The 16566-nt window shown below is 37.4% G+C and overlaps 1 protein-coding gene across 1 annotated transcript in view; it reads left to right on the plus strand.

The window, feature by feature from the left end:
• SLC26A7 (solute carrier family 26 member 7) overlaps nt 1-16566 on the plus strand; it is a 263341-nt gene that overhangs the window by 37189 nt on the left and 209586 nt on the right. Inside the window, exon 2 of the mRNA XM_088799743.1 lies at nt 15817-15927. Within this exon, the coding sequence (XP_088655869.1) occupies nt 15817-15927 (111 nt within the window). The remainder of the gene's footprint in view (nt 1-15816; nt 15928-16566) is intronic.

Consider the following 16566-nt stretch of genomic DNA (forward strand, 5'->3'; position numbering starts at 1 on the left):
TCTTCATTTGAAGAAGAAATGAAATGTGAGGCTGATAGGTCGTTTTTAGTGACTTGAGATTCTTATCGCCCATTGTCCTGATGTTAAGAGGTTCCAGATATTTCCACCACCTTCTTTTGAACCAAAGAAAATATGAGACTCACTTAAAACTAGAGAGAGCGGGAAAAGGTCAGGAAGAAAGAGAAGGATTGAGGGAGAGAGAGAAAAGGAGGGAGGGAGAACAGAATTGTACAACACCTTTGTATTTCGTTAGGTAGCTATTTCTGCCTTCTAATTGTTAACCTACAAAAGTGCCTCAAGTTACCTTGCCTTCTATTTCCTTTGTTCATACAAGCTGCCCTTCTATTTTTATTGAAAAGGCTCCCAATAAGAACTTTAAGTTAGTGATTGAGGAATGCAGCACAAGATGGAATTTTTCATTTCCTTTCTTTGGGTCTTATTATTAATATTTTCTCTAAATTTCAAACTTGCTTTCTTTCATGGAATTATTGATACTTAGCCCTTATTCTTTGGAATGAGTACTTTTAAGTGTTTCTGTCTTTAGCAATTCTAAGCTTAGAATAAGTTCCCTTCCAAAACTGACACCTGTTATGTTTGCTAGGACTGCTGTAGCAAAGTACCACAAAGTGGGAGGCTTAAACAATAGAAATGTATTGCCTCATAGTTCGGGAGTTTGGAAGTCCCAAATCAATGTTTCAGCAGAGTTGGTTCCTTGTTAGAGCTGTGACGGAGAATTTGTTATGTGTCTATCCCCTAGCTTCTGGTGGTTTATTTATTTTTTAATTACAGTAGACATACAACGTTATATTAGTTTCAGGTGTACAACATAGTGATTATACATTTACATACCTTACAAAATGCTCACCTGACACCATAAATATTAATAGTTATTACAATATTATTAACTATATCCCTTATGCTATACTTTCTGTATCCATGACTATTTTTATAACTAGAAATTTATACCTCTTAATTCCTTCATCTTTTCCACCAATCCTCCCAAGCCACCTTCCATTTGTCAATGATCAATTTGTTCTCTGTATCTATGAGTTTGTTTCTGTTATGTTTGTTCATTGATTTTGTTTCTTAGATTTCATATATAAGCAAAACAATATGGTATTTGTCTTTCTCTCTCTGACTTATTTCACTTAGCATAATACCCTCTAGGTCCATCCATGTTGTCACAAATGACATGATTTCATTCTTTTAGTGGATGAGTAATATATATATATAAATGTGGGCTGCCAATTAAGTTCGTGAACTTGTTGCAACAATATTGCTAAACTTTTTGACATCAGAGGGATTATTTATTATAAATTTGTACTAACAGTTAACCAAGTATACTATTTGGAAGTGTTGAAAAGGCTGTGTGAAAAAAGATGACCTGAACTTTTCACCAATAATTCATGGCTCTTCCATCACCACAATACACCAGCTCACACAGGACTGTCTGTGAGGGCATTTTTAGCCAGTAAACAAATAACTGTATTGGAACACCCTCCCTGCTACCTGGCCCTCAATGACCTCTTTCTTTACCCAAAGATAAAGGAAATATTGAAAGGGAGACATTTTGATGACATGCAGGACATCAAGGGTAATACGACGACAGCTCTGATGGCCATTCCAGAAAAAGAGTTCCAAAATTGCTTTGAAGGGTGGACTAGGAGCTGGTGTTGGAGTATATCTTTCCAAGGGGAGTACGTCAAAGGTGACTGTAGTGATATTCAGCAATGAAGTATATAACACTTTTTCTAGGATGAGTTCATTAACTTAATTGTCAGACCTCGTGTGTGTGTGTGTGTGTGTGTGTGTGTGTGTGTGTTAAGTTGCATGAGCTTTTTAAATATATTTTGGATATTAACCCCTTGTCAGATGTAATATTGGTGAATGGTTTTTCCCATACAGTAGGATGTGTTTTTGTTTTGTTAATGGTTTCTTTCACTGCACAAACTATTTAGTTTGATGTAGTCCCATTTATTTATTTTTTCTTTTGTTTTCCTTGTTTGGGAAAACATATAAAAAATATTGCGAAGAGTGGTGTCAAAGTGTTTACTGCCTATTTTTTTCTAGGAGCTTTATGGTTTCAGGTCTTACATTTAACTCTTTAATCCATTTTAGGTTTATTTTTGTATATGGTTTAAGAAAGTGGACTAGTTTTATTTTTTTATTTTTTGCAGGTATCTGTCCAGTTTTCACAACACCACTTATTGAAGAGACTGTCTTTACCCCATTGCATATTCTTGCCTTTTTGTCATAAGTTAGTTGACCATGTAGGTGCGCGTTTACTTTGGGGCTCTCAACTCTGTTTTATTGATCTATGTGTCTGTTTTTTATGCCTACCGTGCTGTTTTGATTACTATAGCCTTGGAGTATAGTTTGATATTAGGTAGCATGATACCTCCAACTTTGTTCTTCTTTCTCCAGATTGCTTTGGCTATGCGAGGTCTTTTGTTATTCCATATAAATTTTAGGATTATTTGTTCTAGTTCTGTGAAAAATGCCTATGGTATTTTGATAGGGATTGAACTGAATTTGTAGATTTCTTTGGGTAGTATGGACATTTTAGTGATGATGATTCTCCCTATCCATGAGAATGGTATATGCTTCCATTTATTTGTATAATCTTCAATTTCTTTCTTTAGTGTTTTATAGTTTTTTAAGTGCAGATATTTTATGTCTTTGGTTATTTTTATTTATATGTATTTTATTATTTTTGATTTAATTGTAAATGGGATAGTTTACTTAATTTCTCTGATAGTTCACTATTGGTTTGTAAAAAAATGCAACTGATTTCTGAATATAAATTTAGTATCCTGCTACTTTACCAAATTCATGTATTAGTTTTAATAGTTTTGTTTTTTGTTTTGTTTTTTAGTGAAGTCTTTAGGGTTTTCTATATATTGTATCATGTCTTCTGCAAATAATGACAGTTTCACTTCTTCCTTTCCAATTTGGATGCCTTTTATTTCTTGTCTGATTGCTGTGGCTAGAACTTCCAATACTATGTTGAATAAAAGTGGACATCCTTGTTCTATTCCTACTCTTAAAGCAAAAGCTTTCAGATTTTCATCGTTGAGGATGATGTAAGCTGTGGGTTTGTCATATATGGCCTTTATTATGTTGAGGTATGTTCTCTCTATCCCCAATTAGCTGAGAATTTTTATCATAAATTGATGCTGGACTTTGACAAATGCTTTTTCTGCATCTGTTGATTTTCATTAGTTAATTTGCCAATATTGAACCAAAGTTTTTAAATCTCTGTGTTTTTTATTTTATTTTAATTGTCCGTTTTTATGCCAATGCCATGCTGTTTTGATTACTATAACCTTGTGGAATGATTTGATGTCAGGTAGCATGATACCTCCCATTTTGTTCTTTTTTTCAAGATTGCTATGGCTATTTGGGGTCTTTTAAGATTCCACATAAAATTTAGGATTATTTGTCCTATATATTGCCTTAGGTAGTATGGACATTTTAACTATATTAATTCTTCCTATCCACAAGCACAGTATATGTTTCCATTTATTTATATCTTTCTTAATTTCTCTCTTCAAGGTCTTATAATTTTCTGAGTACAGGTTTTTTACTTCCTTGGTTAAATTTATTCGTAAGTATTTTATTGTTTTTGAAGCAATTGTAAATGGGATTGTTTTCATAATTTCTCCTTCTGATAGTTTTTTTTTTTTTTGGTTATACAAATGCAACTGATTTCTTAATATTAATTTTGTATCCTGCTACTTTACTAAATTCATTTATCAGTTCTAATAATTTTTTGGTGGAATTTTTGTTGTTTTCTATATGTAGTGTTATATCATCAGCAAATAATGACAATTTTACTTCCTCCTTTCCGATTTGGGTGCCTTTTATTTATTTATTTTTGTCTGATTGCTGCAGCTAGACCTTCCATGTTGAATAAAAGTGGTGAAAGTGGGCATCCTTGTCTTCTTCCTGATCTTAAGGGGAATGCTTTTAGGTTTTCCCCAGTGAGTACAATGTTAGCTATGGGTTTATCATATATGACCTTTATTATGTTGAGATATGATCCCTCTATTGCCACTTTGCTAAGAGTTTTTATTATAAATGGATGCTGGATTTTGTCAAATGCTTTTTCTGCATCTGTTGATATGCTCAGATGATTTTCAGTCTTCATGTTGTTTATGTGGTGTAACATAGTAGTTGACTTGCCAATATTGAACCAAACTTGCATCACAGGAATAAATCCCACTTGATCATTGTGTAACATCTTTCTAGTGCATTGCTGAATTTGGTTTGCTTATATTTTGTTGAGGATATTTGCATTTTGTTTATTAGTGTTATTGGCCTATAGTTTTCGTTTTTTGTAATGTCTTTGTCTGATTTTGGAATCAGGGTAATAGTGGCCTTGTAAAATAAGCTTGGGAGCATTCCCTCCTTCTGGATTTTTTGGAATAGTTTGAGGATGAGATGATAATTCTATTTTGAATGTTTGGTAAAATTCACCTGTGAAGCCATTTGGTCCAGGACTTTTGTTTGTAGCTTGTTGATTACTGACTCAATTTTGTTGGTAGTAATCAGTTTGTTCAGATTTTCTGTTTCTTCTTGATTCAGCCTTGGAAGATTTTATGCTTCTAGGAATTTATTCATTTCTTCCAGATTGTCTAATTCATTGGTGTATAGTTGCTCGTCGTATTTTCTTTTTTTTTTTTTTTTTTTTGGTATTTCTGTGGTGTCTATTGTCACTTCGCATTCATTTCTGATTTTATTAATTTGGGTCCTCTCTCTTTTTTTCTTGATGAGTCTGGCTAAAGTTTTGTCAATTTTGTTAATCTCTTCGAAAAACAGCTCTTGGTTTTATTGATTTTTTTTATCTCTATTTCATTTATTTCCACTCTGATATTTATTATTTCCTTTTTTGTACTCATTTTGGGCTTACTTTTCTTTTCTTTTTCCAATATCCTTCTGTGTAAAGCTAGTCTGTTCATTTGAGGCTTTTCTTGTTTCTTTAAGTATGCCTGCATTACTATGAATTTCCCTCTTAGGACTGCCTTCGCTGCATCCCATAAATTTTGGGTCATTGTGTCTTCATTTTCGTTTGTTTCAAGGTATCTTTTGATTTCTTGCTTGATCTTGTTGTTGACCCATTCATTATTTAATAGCATGTTATTCAGTTTCCATGTTTTTGTGTATTTTCCAGTGTTCTTCCTGGAATTGATTTCTAGTTTCATAACATTGCAGTTAGAGAAGATGCTTGATATGATTTCAATCCTCTTAAATTTACTGAGACTTGTTTTGTAGCCTATCATGTGTAGCCTTGGAAAATGTTCTAGGTGCACTTGAAAAGAATGTATATTCTGCTGCTTTGGGGTGAAATGCTCTAAAAAATCAATTAAATCCAACTGTTTATATGTCATTTAAGGCCACTGTTTCCGTATTGATTTTTTGTATTTCCACTGGTGTCAGTGGGGTGCTGAAGTCCCCTACTACATATGATTGTGTTACTGTTGATTTCTATCTTTATGTCTGTTAATATCTGTTTTATATATTTAGGCACTCCAATGTTAGGTGCATAGATGTTTATTAGGGTTATGTCCTCTTGTTGGATCAATTCCTTCATTATTATGTAGTGCCCTTCATTGTAGTTTATTATAGTCTTCATTTTAAAGTCTATTTTGTCTGATGTAAGTATTGCTAACCCAGCTTTTTTCTTCTTTCCATTTGCCTGAAGTATCTTAGTCCATCTCTTTACTTTCAGCCTGTGTATTTCTTTTGATTTGAGATGGGTCTCTTGTAAACAGCATATTCATGGGTCTACCCTAAGTATTAAAATTTTTTTTATTAGTTTCATGTGTACAAAGTACTGTAATTGTTAGATATAACCTATGTCTTTTGATTAGAGCATTTAATCCATTTACATTTAAAGTGATTATTGATAGGTATACATAGTTATTGCCATTTTATTATTCATATTTCTGGTCTTTATTAGTTAGTTTGTTTTCACCTTTCTCCTTGAAGAGTCCCATTTAACATTTTCTGCAATACTGGCTTGGTGATAATGAATCCCTTTAGCTTATTCTTTTCTGGGAAACTCTTTATCTCTTCAATGTTAAATGATAGCCTTAGTGGCTAGAGCAATCTGGTTGTAAGCCTTTGTTTTTCATCACTTTGAATATTTCCTGCCAGTCCCTTTTGGCCTGCAAAGTTTCTGAGGAAAGTCTGGTGATAGTTTTATGGGCGCTCCCTGGTAAGTAACTAGCTGTCATTCTCTTTTACGATTCTCTCTTTGTCTTTAACCTCTGCCATTTTGACTATGATGTGTCTTGATGTGGGCTTATTTGGGTTCATCTTGTTTGGAACTCTCTGTGCTTACTGGGCTTGTATTCATTTTCCTTTACCAGGTTAGGGAATTTTTCGGTCATTATTTCTTCAAATATGTTTTCACTCCCTTCCTCCCTGTCTTCTCCTTCTGGTGTTGATATACATGTTGTATCATCTCCTATGATACAAATGTTGTCGCACTTGATGTTGTCCCACAGGTCTTTTAAACTATTTTCATTGTTCTTTATCATTTCTTTTTGTTGTTATGATTGGGTGAATTCTGCTACCTTTTCTTTTAGATCGCTGATTGAATCCTCTGCTTCATCTAATCTGCTGGTGATTCCTTCAGTGTATTCTTCATTTCAGTTATTGTATTCTTTATTTCTGACTGTTTATTTTTCATGGCTTCTATGTCCTTCTTTATGCTTGCTATCATTTTGTAGAAATTTGCACTAACTTCCTTAAGCATTCTTATAATCAGTATTTTAAACTTTTTCTCTGGTATATTGGTTGTCTCCATTTCATTTAATTCCATCTCTGGAGGTTCTGTCTGTTCTTTTATTTGTGACATGTTTCCTTGTTTCCTCATTCTGGCTGCCACTGTGTTTGCTTCTGTGATTAGGTAGATCACCTATGTCTCTCGGTCTTTACTCAGCGGCCTTATGTAGTATTTGTCCTTTGTAGTCAAAATGAGCAGTCTGTCTAATCTCCTGTGCATGTGTTCCTGAGGTGTCCCTTGTGTTGTGTTTGTTGTCCTGTTATAATTGAGCCTTGATTAATTTTGGCTTGTCGGTGGGTGGGACTATCAGGCTGAGTAGCTATGAGGATTGGCTACGCCAATCACAGAAGTATATGAGCTTCTGTGTGAGGACTGAACCCTCTCAGGAGGTTTTGTCTCTGTGGGTTTGTGCCTGTTGAGAACCCCCTTTGGATGTGCCACTTGTGGGTCTAACCTAGTAGTGCTCTGGTGTGGTCTGAAGCCAGCCTTTGGGTGTTGTTTCTGGTGTCTCTTGGGCGGGCTTTCATGCAGAGCTGTTTCAGCCTTACCTGTAACCAGCCCATGGCTACCTGGTAGTCCTTCAAAGCCATGTGCAGTTGGTTGCTGCCTGTGCTGGAGGCATGTGGGGGTCGCCTCTTTGTGAACTGAGGCTGGCTGCCACTAATATTGGGCCTGAAGCATCTAAGCGAAAGGCCCATGACCCCTAGGCCTGTTGTCACTTCTCAGCTGCACATAAGACCTAGCTGTTGAAAAAGGCTCCTTAAGTGCATGTGCCTGGCTGGTTGACTGGGTGTTGAGAGTGTCCTCAGTGATCCAGCACTGGCTGGGTGGGATGGAGTTCAAGTGAGTCATGAGACATGACCAGTGTTTTTTACAATATTAATGCAGATTCAGATCTTATGCCAGTACCTGGACTGTGACCACCTTGTACAATGCCCTGAGGACACTGTAGCCATCCTCCACCTCAGGCTCCCAAATTCCCAAGATCTGCTTCTAAGTGGTCATGGTGCAGTTTTTGGGTCACTGTTCACCACTCAAATCTCCCAGGCTGTTGTGGATTGTCTCTTGCTGTAAAAAGCCTCTCCTGTGGTTTGTGAGGGTGGTCCAGACACCCAGACTCCATGAGTGCCCCCAGAAATGCAGCTGTAGGTGGGCAGGTTGGGTTTATATGGGGCTACAGGGTGTGATCAGTGGTTTCTACAAATTCAGTGTAGTCTCAGCTCCTGGACTAGTGCTGGGCCTGAGACCACCCCACAAAACAAAACAAACCAATACCAACAAAAAACCCAAACACACACGCACACAAATCACAAACAACAATCAACAAACAAAAATATAAAAACAAAGCAAACTAAAAACAGAAAAAAACGAATCAAACAACAAAACAAAATGAATAAAAGAAAACCAAAAACAACCAAAAAAAAAAGGGGAAAAAAAGAAGAGAAAGAAAGAGAAGAAGAAAGAAAGAAAGGATAAATAAAAAAGAGAGCAAATGAAAATGAAAAGGAAAAAAATTGTGCTAAGGCCAGCTCATCTGCAAGTCTTGCCCTCCAGCAATCTCCCCAGTCTGTTGCAGATTGTCCTCTGCTGAAAAAAGCCTCCTCCATGGTTTTCGGAGGCAAGGTCAGCCACCAGGTGCCCAGAGTGCCCCTGGCAATGCAGCTATAGGTAGGTGGGGAGGCTTCCAAAGTGCTATGGGGTGTGGCCAGTGGTTTCTACAAAATCAGTGCAGTTTCTTCTCTGGCCCGCAAAAACATGCTGAGAACACCACAGCCAGAGCTTCTGAAATCCCAGTGCTTCCCCTGTAGCCTGATGCTGAGCCTGTGTGTCTCCATCACTGCAGGGATCTACCCAGAAAGGTGAGGGTGTGGGGGGCTGTGAGAAGTGGCTCCAACCAGTCCAGCTCTTTCCCTGTTGCCAGAGTGTGCAGGACTGTTGGTGCAGTTCTCAGGGTTATGGATATTTTGTTCTTTAATCTGACACTATTACTGTTTCTTCTGGATCCTGCTTCTAACACTGGGAGTGTGGGGGTAGGGTGAGCTCTGGGAGAGTGTGGGGGGAGATGGCCAGGCTGTGTGTCTTTGTTTTCTGTTTTGTGCCTCACCATACAAGCTTAAACCACAGTCCAAAGTCTCTGCCTCAATCACTGGATTCAGCCATCTTTTATGTTGATCCCTCAGGCAGGACTGTGGGCCACAGGGTGTGTTCCTGGAGCCTCAATTCTTCCCTCTCCCAAGGCTGCAGCAAGCTCTGGTCTGTGTCCTGGGGCCCTGCAGCCTGCAGCCTGTATCTCTGCACTTCTCCCTTCCCTCCTCCCCCGCTTGCCCAATTTGCCCACCTTCAGGTGATTCAATGTGCAGGTCTCTCAGGCGTACTTGTCTGATGTACAGGGAGTCCTTTGTTGAATTATAGCTGTTCAATTTGTAGTAACTTTGAGCGATTTCAAGAAGCACTCCTCATGCCACCATTTCTGTGATGTCATTCTCTCCTTATTTCTTGTATAATATCTCTTCTAGATGTTTTGTCTGTGGTTACCATGTGCTTCACATACCCAACCTATGTTTGTAACAGTCTGTTTTACATTTATGGTCATTTAAGTTTGAACACATTCTAAAATTATTACAATTTTTTACTCACCACCTCTACCTTTATGTTTTCATTATTATTTTACTTCTTCTTTGTATGTGTTTGTGTGTATACCTTAAATTATTGTTAAAATTACACATAGTCTTCCTACATTTATCTTTTAACTTTTGTACTAGCTTTATAGTTGGTTGATCCACTGCTTTTACTAAGTTTTTGTCAGTTAGAATTTTTTCTTTCCTATATTTTCTTACATTTTTGATCTTCTCTTTTCTACTTAAACAATTCTAACATTTCTTTAACACTTGTTTAGTGGTGATGAACTCCTTTAGCTTTTCCTTATCTGGGAAATTTTTTGTTGCTACTTCAATTATAAATGATCACTTTGCTGGGTAGAGTAACCTTGGTCGTAGGCCTTTTTCTTTCATCACTTTGAATATTTTGTGCCAATCCCCTCCTGCTCACAAAGGTTCTATTGAGAAATCAGCTGACAGTCTTATGGGAGCTACTTTGTAGGTAACTAACTCTTTTCTCTTACTGCTTTTAAGGTTTTTTTAAAAAATAATCTTGAATTATCCTTTCATTTTATTTTTCTTCCCTTTTCTAAAAAACATGTTATTAGTTTCAGGTGTACAAAACAACATAATGTTTAGACATATACAACTCTCACAAGGTGACAACCTCATCCGAGTCTACTACCCCTCTGACATCATACATAGCTATTACAATACTATTGACTATATTCCTTATGCTGTACTTTACATCCTGTGGGGGGAAAAATATATATATATATATATGTAATCCAAAAAATGTATGCACATTTTAAGAAAGGAAAACTATTAAAATTGTAATAATCAATATATACCGATAACAAAAGATGAATACAAGTCACGTTTAACTTCTACAATTACAAGAGATTCTCAAAGTGGTTACCATCAGCGTCCAGACACTTCTGATTATGGTGAACTACTACTTGAGCAACATTGACCAAAGTGTCCACTTGTATACATTTTTTTGGCACCCCTGGTATATAATAATTGACATTCAATATTATTTTATATTAGTTACATGTGTACAGCACAGTAGTTAGGCATTTATACAATCTATGAAGTGATTCCCCCGATAAGTCCAGTACCCATCTGATACATAGTCTTTACAACATTATTGATTATGTTCCCAATACTGTATTTCACATCGCCGTGACTTCAAGATTATTCTGTGACTATCAATTTGTACTTTCTAAACCCCTCACCTTCTCCTGCACCCCCCAAGCCCCTCCCATCTAGCAACCATCAGTTTTTTTTCTCTGTATCTATGTTAAGATTCATTTGTCTTTAACCTTTGGCATTTTAATTATTATGTGTCTTGGTATGGGCCTCTTTGGGTTCATCTTATTTGGGACTCTCTCTACTTCCTGGACTTGTATGTCTATTTCCTTCACCAGGGTAGAGAAGTTTTCAGTCATTGTTTCTTGAAATAGGTTTCAATCCCTTGCTTTCTCTCTTCTTCTTTTGGTACTCCTATGATAAAAATGTTGGCATGATTGATGTTGTTCAGAGGTCCCTTAAACTATCTTTTGTAGAAGGTGTCCTGTGGGGTCCAATAGCATAGTCGCCCTGGTCACCTGAACTGGGTACTCCAGGGGTGTCCCCTGCATGGGCTGTGTGTGCCCTCCTGTTGTTGTTGAGCTTTGATAGCTGCTGTCATGTTAATGGGTGGGGTTGACTGACTGTAAGTACTGGCTGTGACTATAGAAGGTGAGTTGTTGTGCAGAAACTAATCCCAGGGAGTGGGAGTCACTTTAGTAGGGTTCTGGTACCAGCCAAGTCTGTCCTCTGGGTGTGCCATTTTTGGAACTCATTGGGTGGTGCTCTGGCATGTTCTAAAGCTAGCCACTGAGTTGTTGGTTCTGAAGCCCCTTGGGAGGGCCTCTGGTGCATGCCAAGGTCAGCCACTGCTTGTGCCAGGCTTGGTGCCTCTTGGTAGGCACTACAAAGTGATTTACACTTGGCTGTTTCTTGTACTGGGTTTGGAAGCACTAGGGAGAGGCACACTACGAATGGAGTCTGGCTTCCCTTTCCTTCAGGCTTGGTACCCTTTGGTAGGTACCACTATGCAAGCTGAGGTCAGCTACCACTTATGCTGGGCTTATGGCTACTTAGTTGAAGCTAAGTTGTAGGCACGGCTGGCCACTGGTTATGCCAAGCTTGGGGTACCTGATTGGAACAACAATACAAGTTGAGACTGGTTGCCACATGTACTGGGCACGGGGCTGCTTAGCAGGAGCTGTAAGGCAGGCCTAGGTCAGCCAGTGCTTGTTTGGGATATGTGGAACTTTTAAAGAGTTGGGGAAAGTTTGCAGGGTGAGCCAAGGCAGGCTGCTTGTTTAGAGGAGCTGCTGGAAAAGACTTAGGCCAGGCAGGCATGTTGGGTGGGCAAGGTCTCAGGGAATCACCAGGGTAGGGGAATAGTGTTAGCCAAGTTAATAGAGAGCTCAGATTTGTTGCCTACCTTAACAGTCCAATTGGGTGACAGGAGAATTCAAAAAAGAACAACAGTACCTGCAGGAATTCATCTCCAGATAGAGTTTCCCTGATCACTGCCCCTATAGCACTCACACTGAAGTTAGTCAATTTTATTCTTGTACACTTTTCCCTGGTCCCTTTTGAGCTGCTGTTCCTGCACTGGAACTTAAAGCCATTGAGTTTGTAAGCAAGTGAGTCAGTGCACGGTCCCTTTATAGCCTTTATAACTGTAATGCCTCAGTCTTTAGCAGCTCTTTGTCTTTCTGGGATGTAATCCCCACTGGTTTTCATGACAAAATGTTATGGGGACTCCTCTTCCCAGCACTGGTGCCAGGGCTGGGGAGCCCTGTGTGGGGCTGGGACTCCTTGCTCTGAATCCAAGATAACCCTCTCAATTTTTAATTGCTACACTATGGGTGTGGAACCTGCTCATTCTACATCTCTGTCCCTTCTACCAGTCTCAATGTGTTTTCTTCTTTATATCCTTAGTTATAGGATTTCTATTCAGCTATTCTTCATCTAGTTCACAATGATAATTGTTCTATAATTTAGCTGTAATTTTGATGTGAATGTGGGAAGAGGTGAACACAGAGTTTACCTCCTACACCATCTTGACCAGAAAGTATTCCCCAAAGGTGTTTTGTGAAAACAATTAACATCTGGGGTAGTTGTTATGAATCATTTTATGAAAATGATTAACATCTGGAATAGTGCTTCAACTGAGTTGTGTTAGCTATAGTTTTTTGGTAGTATTTGATGCTTCACAACCAAAGACTACAGTCTATAAAATATTCTTGTATTCACACCCGAGGGGAGTAAAACCACTGCCTCTACATCCTATCTGCCTGACCTCACAATGAGGAGGTGAGATCACTAAGCCAACAAAATATAGTCTTCAACAGAGTGGCTCTCTATATGTAATTCCAGCACAATTTCCAACTTTGGATACATTACTCAATTTCTAGGCACAATCTTTTGCAGTTCCAGTTTTCTTTGATTTTCTGAATAATTGCTATCATGTAAATCCAGATAAAACTCTCCTAAAAGTGAAATAAATACCATACCTTAAAATATAAAACAATATCTTCTCTGTGATAAACAGTTCTATGTCTTTACGTGATTTTGTTACTCTAGCTATCTCAGCCAAGAGATAGGAGCAGAGGCAGATACTGAGCTACCTACCTGCTTTCATGGTCCTTCTTGGTCAGAGGTCAGGCTCTATGTCTAGGGAAGCCATTCTTACTGCAGCCTTAGTTGGATGGGCAAGAGGTGCTGGTGGTTAATGTCCAACTTCACACTCAGAACCTCTTGGCAGTCTGGCAGTGTTCACAGGCCCAGAAACTACTGATGATATTGATGTGGAAATATATAATCTCTTCTATTCCTCTACTATATTAACCATTGCTACACCTAAAAAAACATGACTTTTTTCCTAAAAACTGCATAATTCAAAGTCTTCTAGTGATCACTTTGTGTGTGTGTGTGTGTATTGTATTGTAATAATGCAAACAGATAAATAGGAGGCAGGTATTCACAAGGCAAGAGGAGATCATCTGGCTGCTTCTAGTTTTGTATTTACATTTGCCTTTTGCAAGTAAAGCAGAAATATAGCCAAATAGCTCTACATCTGGCTACCTTCTCTCCTGTTGGTATTTACCACATTCATCAGAATTTAGTGTCCATATAATTTATCCAAAGTGCTTTTATTAAATATGCCACTTTCTCTTTCACTCTTCCACCCCATCATTGATTTAGTAGATCTGGGTGATCTTCTGAAATGTGGGTCACATTCTGCTTGAAAACACTTGGCATTCTGTCTCTTGATTGGTAATTTTTATTAGGTAACTTATTCTGAAAATGGGAGAGAAAAGTTATTTTCTAGCATTCCATGATTGATGTAATGCACACAATACTGTTTGCAAAGTTCCATATGCTATAAATGCCAGGAGGTTCTTGGTGGGGAATATTTAGCCTTCCAATGCTAACCTGGCTTCAAGATTTGTTCTGTAACACCATCCTTCCCAACAACTAGAATGTTACCTCTCATCCAGTCTGTATGAAATTCTTGAGCAACCTCTGCAACTGACTCTTCTACACTCATTTTCAGAAATTTATTGCATCAGACTTTTATGAATACATACATAGCCAGTAAACAAGAAACACAGGTGGGTTTTTAAATATAAAGAAGTGACGAGTCCATGTATTTTAATTATAGCTAAAATATCTTGCACTGCTTGAAAAACTATTTGATGTATAATTCGCGTTTATTTATTTAAAAAGAAATTGAACAACTTTAAAACAGTAAAAGTTAAACTATAAAAAGTGCTGATTGCCAGGCTCCATAGTGTGAATAATGAACTAGCCTCATATTCAGATAATCTAGATTCTAATGCCACCTCCTTCATCAAGTTTCTTTGTAACTTGTAAAGTCCAGTATTCCCAATCAAATGCCTACTATTAAATTGTATAAATTTGAATGGATTTGTCAGAACATTAATGAGCTGTTTAATGCCAAGAACCAGCCACAAACAAGATCACTTTAATGAATTAATACTCATGTATATTTTGGTCACGTTTAAACCACTAGTACTCATTTAGACATGCCTAGGAAAATTTTCTATATGCATGTAACATATAAACTATGTATGCAGTAGTATCTATGGGGAATAAAAATGAATAGTTATGAGTTACTCCTTGCTTTTTAAATAAATAAAGTTGATTCTTGTTTCACTCTAAGAAATTGTACCTGAAAGCCTATATTCACGGGGCCTAGTTATGGGAAGTGTATGAGTCCATATGTTACCAGACTCAGGTCTGTTGCTGCTTGCTGCCCGGAGCCCAAAAAACTCAAGTGACAAGTGTTCATGTGGAGAAAAGCATCCTTTATTCTAGATGGCAACAGCTAGAGAAGATGGCAAACTAATATCCAGAAAAAAATCACCTTCCCTGAACTGAGAATACTCAAAAACTTTTATAGTCAGTCAGGCAGGTGGGGGAAAGAACAAAAAAATTGGGAGTCGCTCATGTAAGTTTCAGGGCTGACAGTTGAGAAATTGCCTCCTGGGGCCTGGCCTGAGAAATTGCCTCAGGTGGCCTGGTCTGCTTCATAATGTTATTTCAACTGGCTGGAGTGTTTTGTGTATCATCACAAAAACCTCAACGGAGTTGCAACCATGGTTCCCAGTGTCCTGGAGTCTGAGAATTGAGAAATTGTTCTTTCCGGGTTAGTGCTCTGCTGATTAATTAGATCAACAAGGTAGTCTTAAGAAAGAGAACAAAGCAGAGTCATTAAATCGAGCAGTGAAGGGGAAAAACAAAAAAAAATCAGTTGAATAGCAAGCTATGAAGTGAATCAAACTATAGGCTGTTATTGATTTCTCAAGTGTCACTCTTACACATACAGGCCAGGCCACTATGACACACAATCTTAGACCAGTCAGAGAGCCAGCAGACCTGGTAACTTTGACCGTGCATCCTTTTTTTGCACCAGCCTTAGTCACCTTTCATGTCAGGCTTCTCATCTGTTAGTAGTAAAGCTACAAATCCTGCCTATCTCACAGATGTTATCATGCAAATAAAATGATATATGTGAAAATGCTTTGCTAAGTGTGTGTGGAAATATTTTGCTGTGATGTTATCACTTTTACCAGGAAGACACTCTGAGTCAATGTTTTCATGTAGACAGCTTTGTAATCAAGGAAAAAAGCAGTACTCCAAAAAAATAATTATTTTTAGAATTGAAATATAATGAGTGAATTTTCTGTTATTTAGGATAATAATGCTAGTCTCTTATTGAGTAAGTAGAATAAGTTATGGTTTCTTTTGTCATTGAATAAAACAATATCCATTCTACTTTGTAGTAGACTATATATTGGGGTTATAAGGTGGTCTTGATTATGCACATCTTTGTTACAGGGTTGGCCTTTGCTATTCTCTCATCTGTGCACCCAGTGTTCGGTTTATATGGGTCTCTATTTCCTGTCATCATTTATGCCATATTTGGAATGGGACGTCACGTAGCCACAGGTAATAATTTCTGTTTCTGTTTATGCTTCTCACATTACTAATGAAAAGGACCTCAGAATGATTGTTAGGTATTGATTACATTTCTGCTTTGACTACTGAAAATCTCAGCAAATATTAGGGAAAAACATTTAACTTTCTGTGCCCTAGATACTCAGTACGTATTGTGATTTATTGCTATATTACTATGTAACCAGTTTATTGTTAAAGACTCTTTGCATTTCTTAGTTGTAAAAAGACCATATAAGAAAGACAAATTGTTCTGAATTTACAATGGAATGGAGAAAGTAAGCACTTTGAGGGGTAAAGAAAGACTATAAAATTTATTTACTTAAATATTGAAGAATATTTTCCACATAGTTGATATTTAGACTAAATGATCTTTTAGGTTTCTTCAAAGCTATGTTATATAATGCTCTTTAATTAATATATTTCTTACCTTGCTTAACTCTCCATTATTAAACATAATGTAAATTGTTACAAGTACAGTAGTCTGATAATAGAGCAGGATGGTTAAGAGGGTTTTGGAGTTTGTTCTGGGTATATCTCTCCCTTGTTGTTATCTGCATGACCTTGGGCAAAGTTTTAAAGCTCTACTTGCTGCTCTCTTAATATTAAAATGCAAAAAAATTCATAAGATTG

The sequence above is a fragment of the Rhinolophus sinicus genome, chromosome 7, assembly GCF_057876585.1.
Source record: "Rhinolophus sinicus isolate RSI-liver-muscle chromosome 7, RSI-T2T, whole genome shotgun sequence".
Taxonomy (NCBI): domain Eukaryota; kingdom Metazoa; phylum Chordata; class Mammalia; order Chiroptera; family Rhinolophidae; genus Rhinolophus; species Rhinolophus sinicus.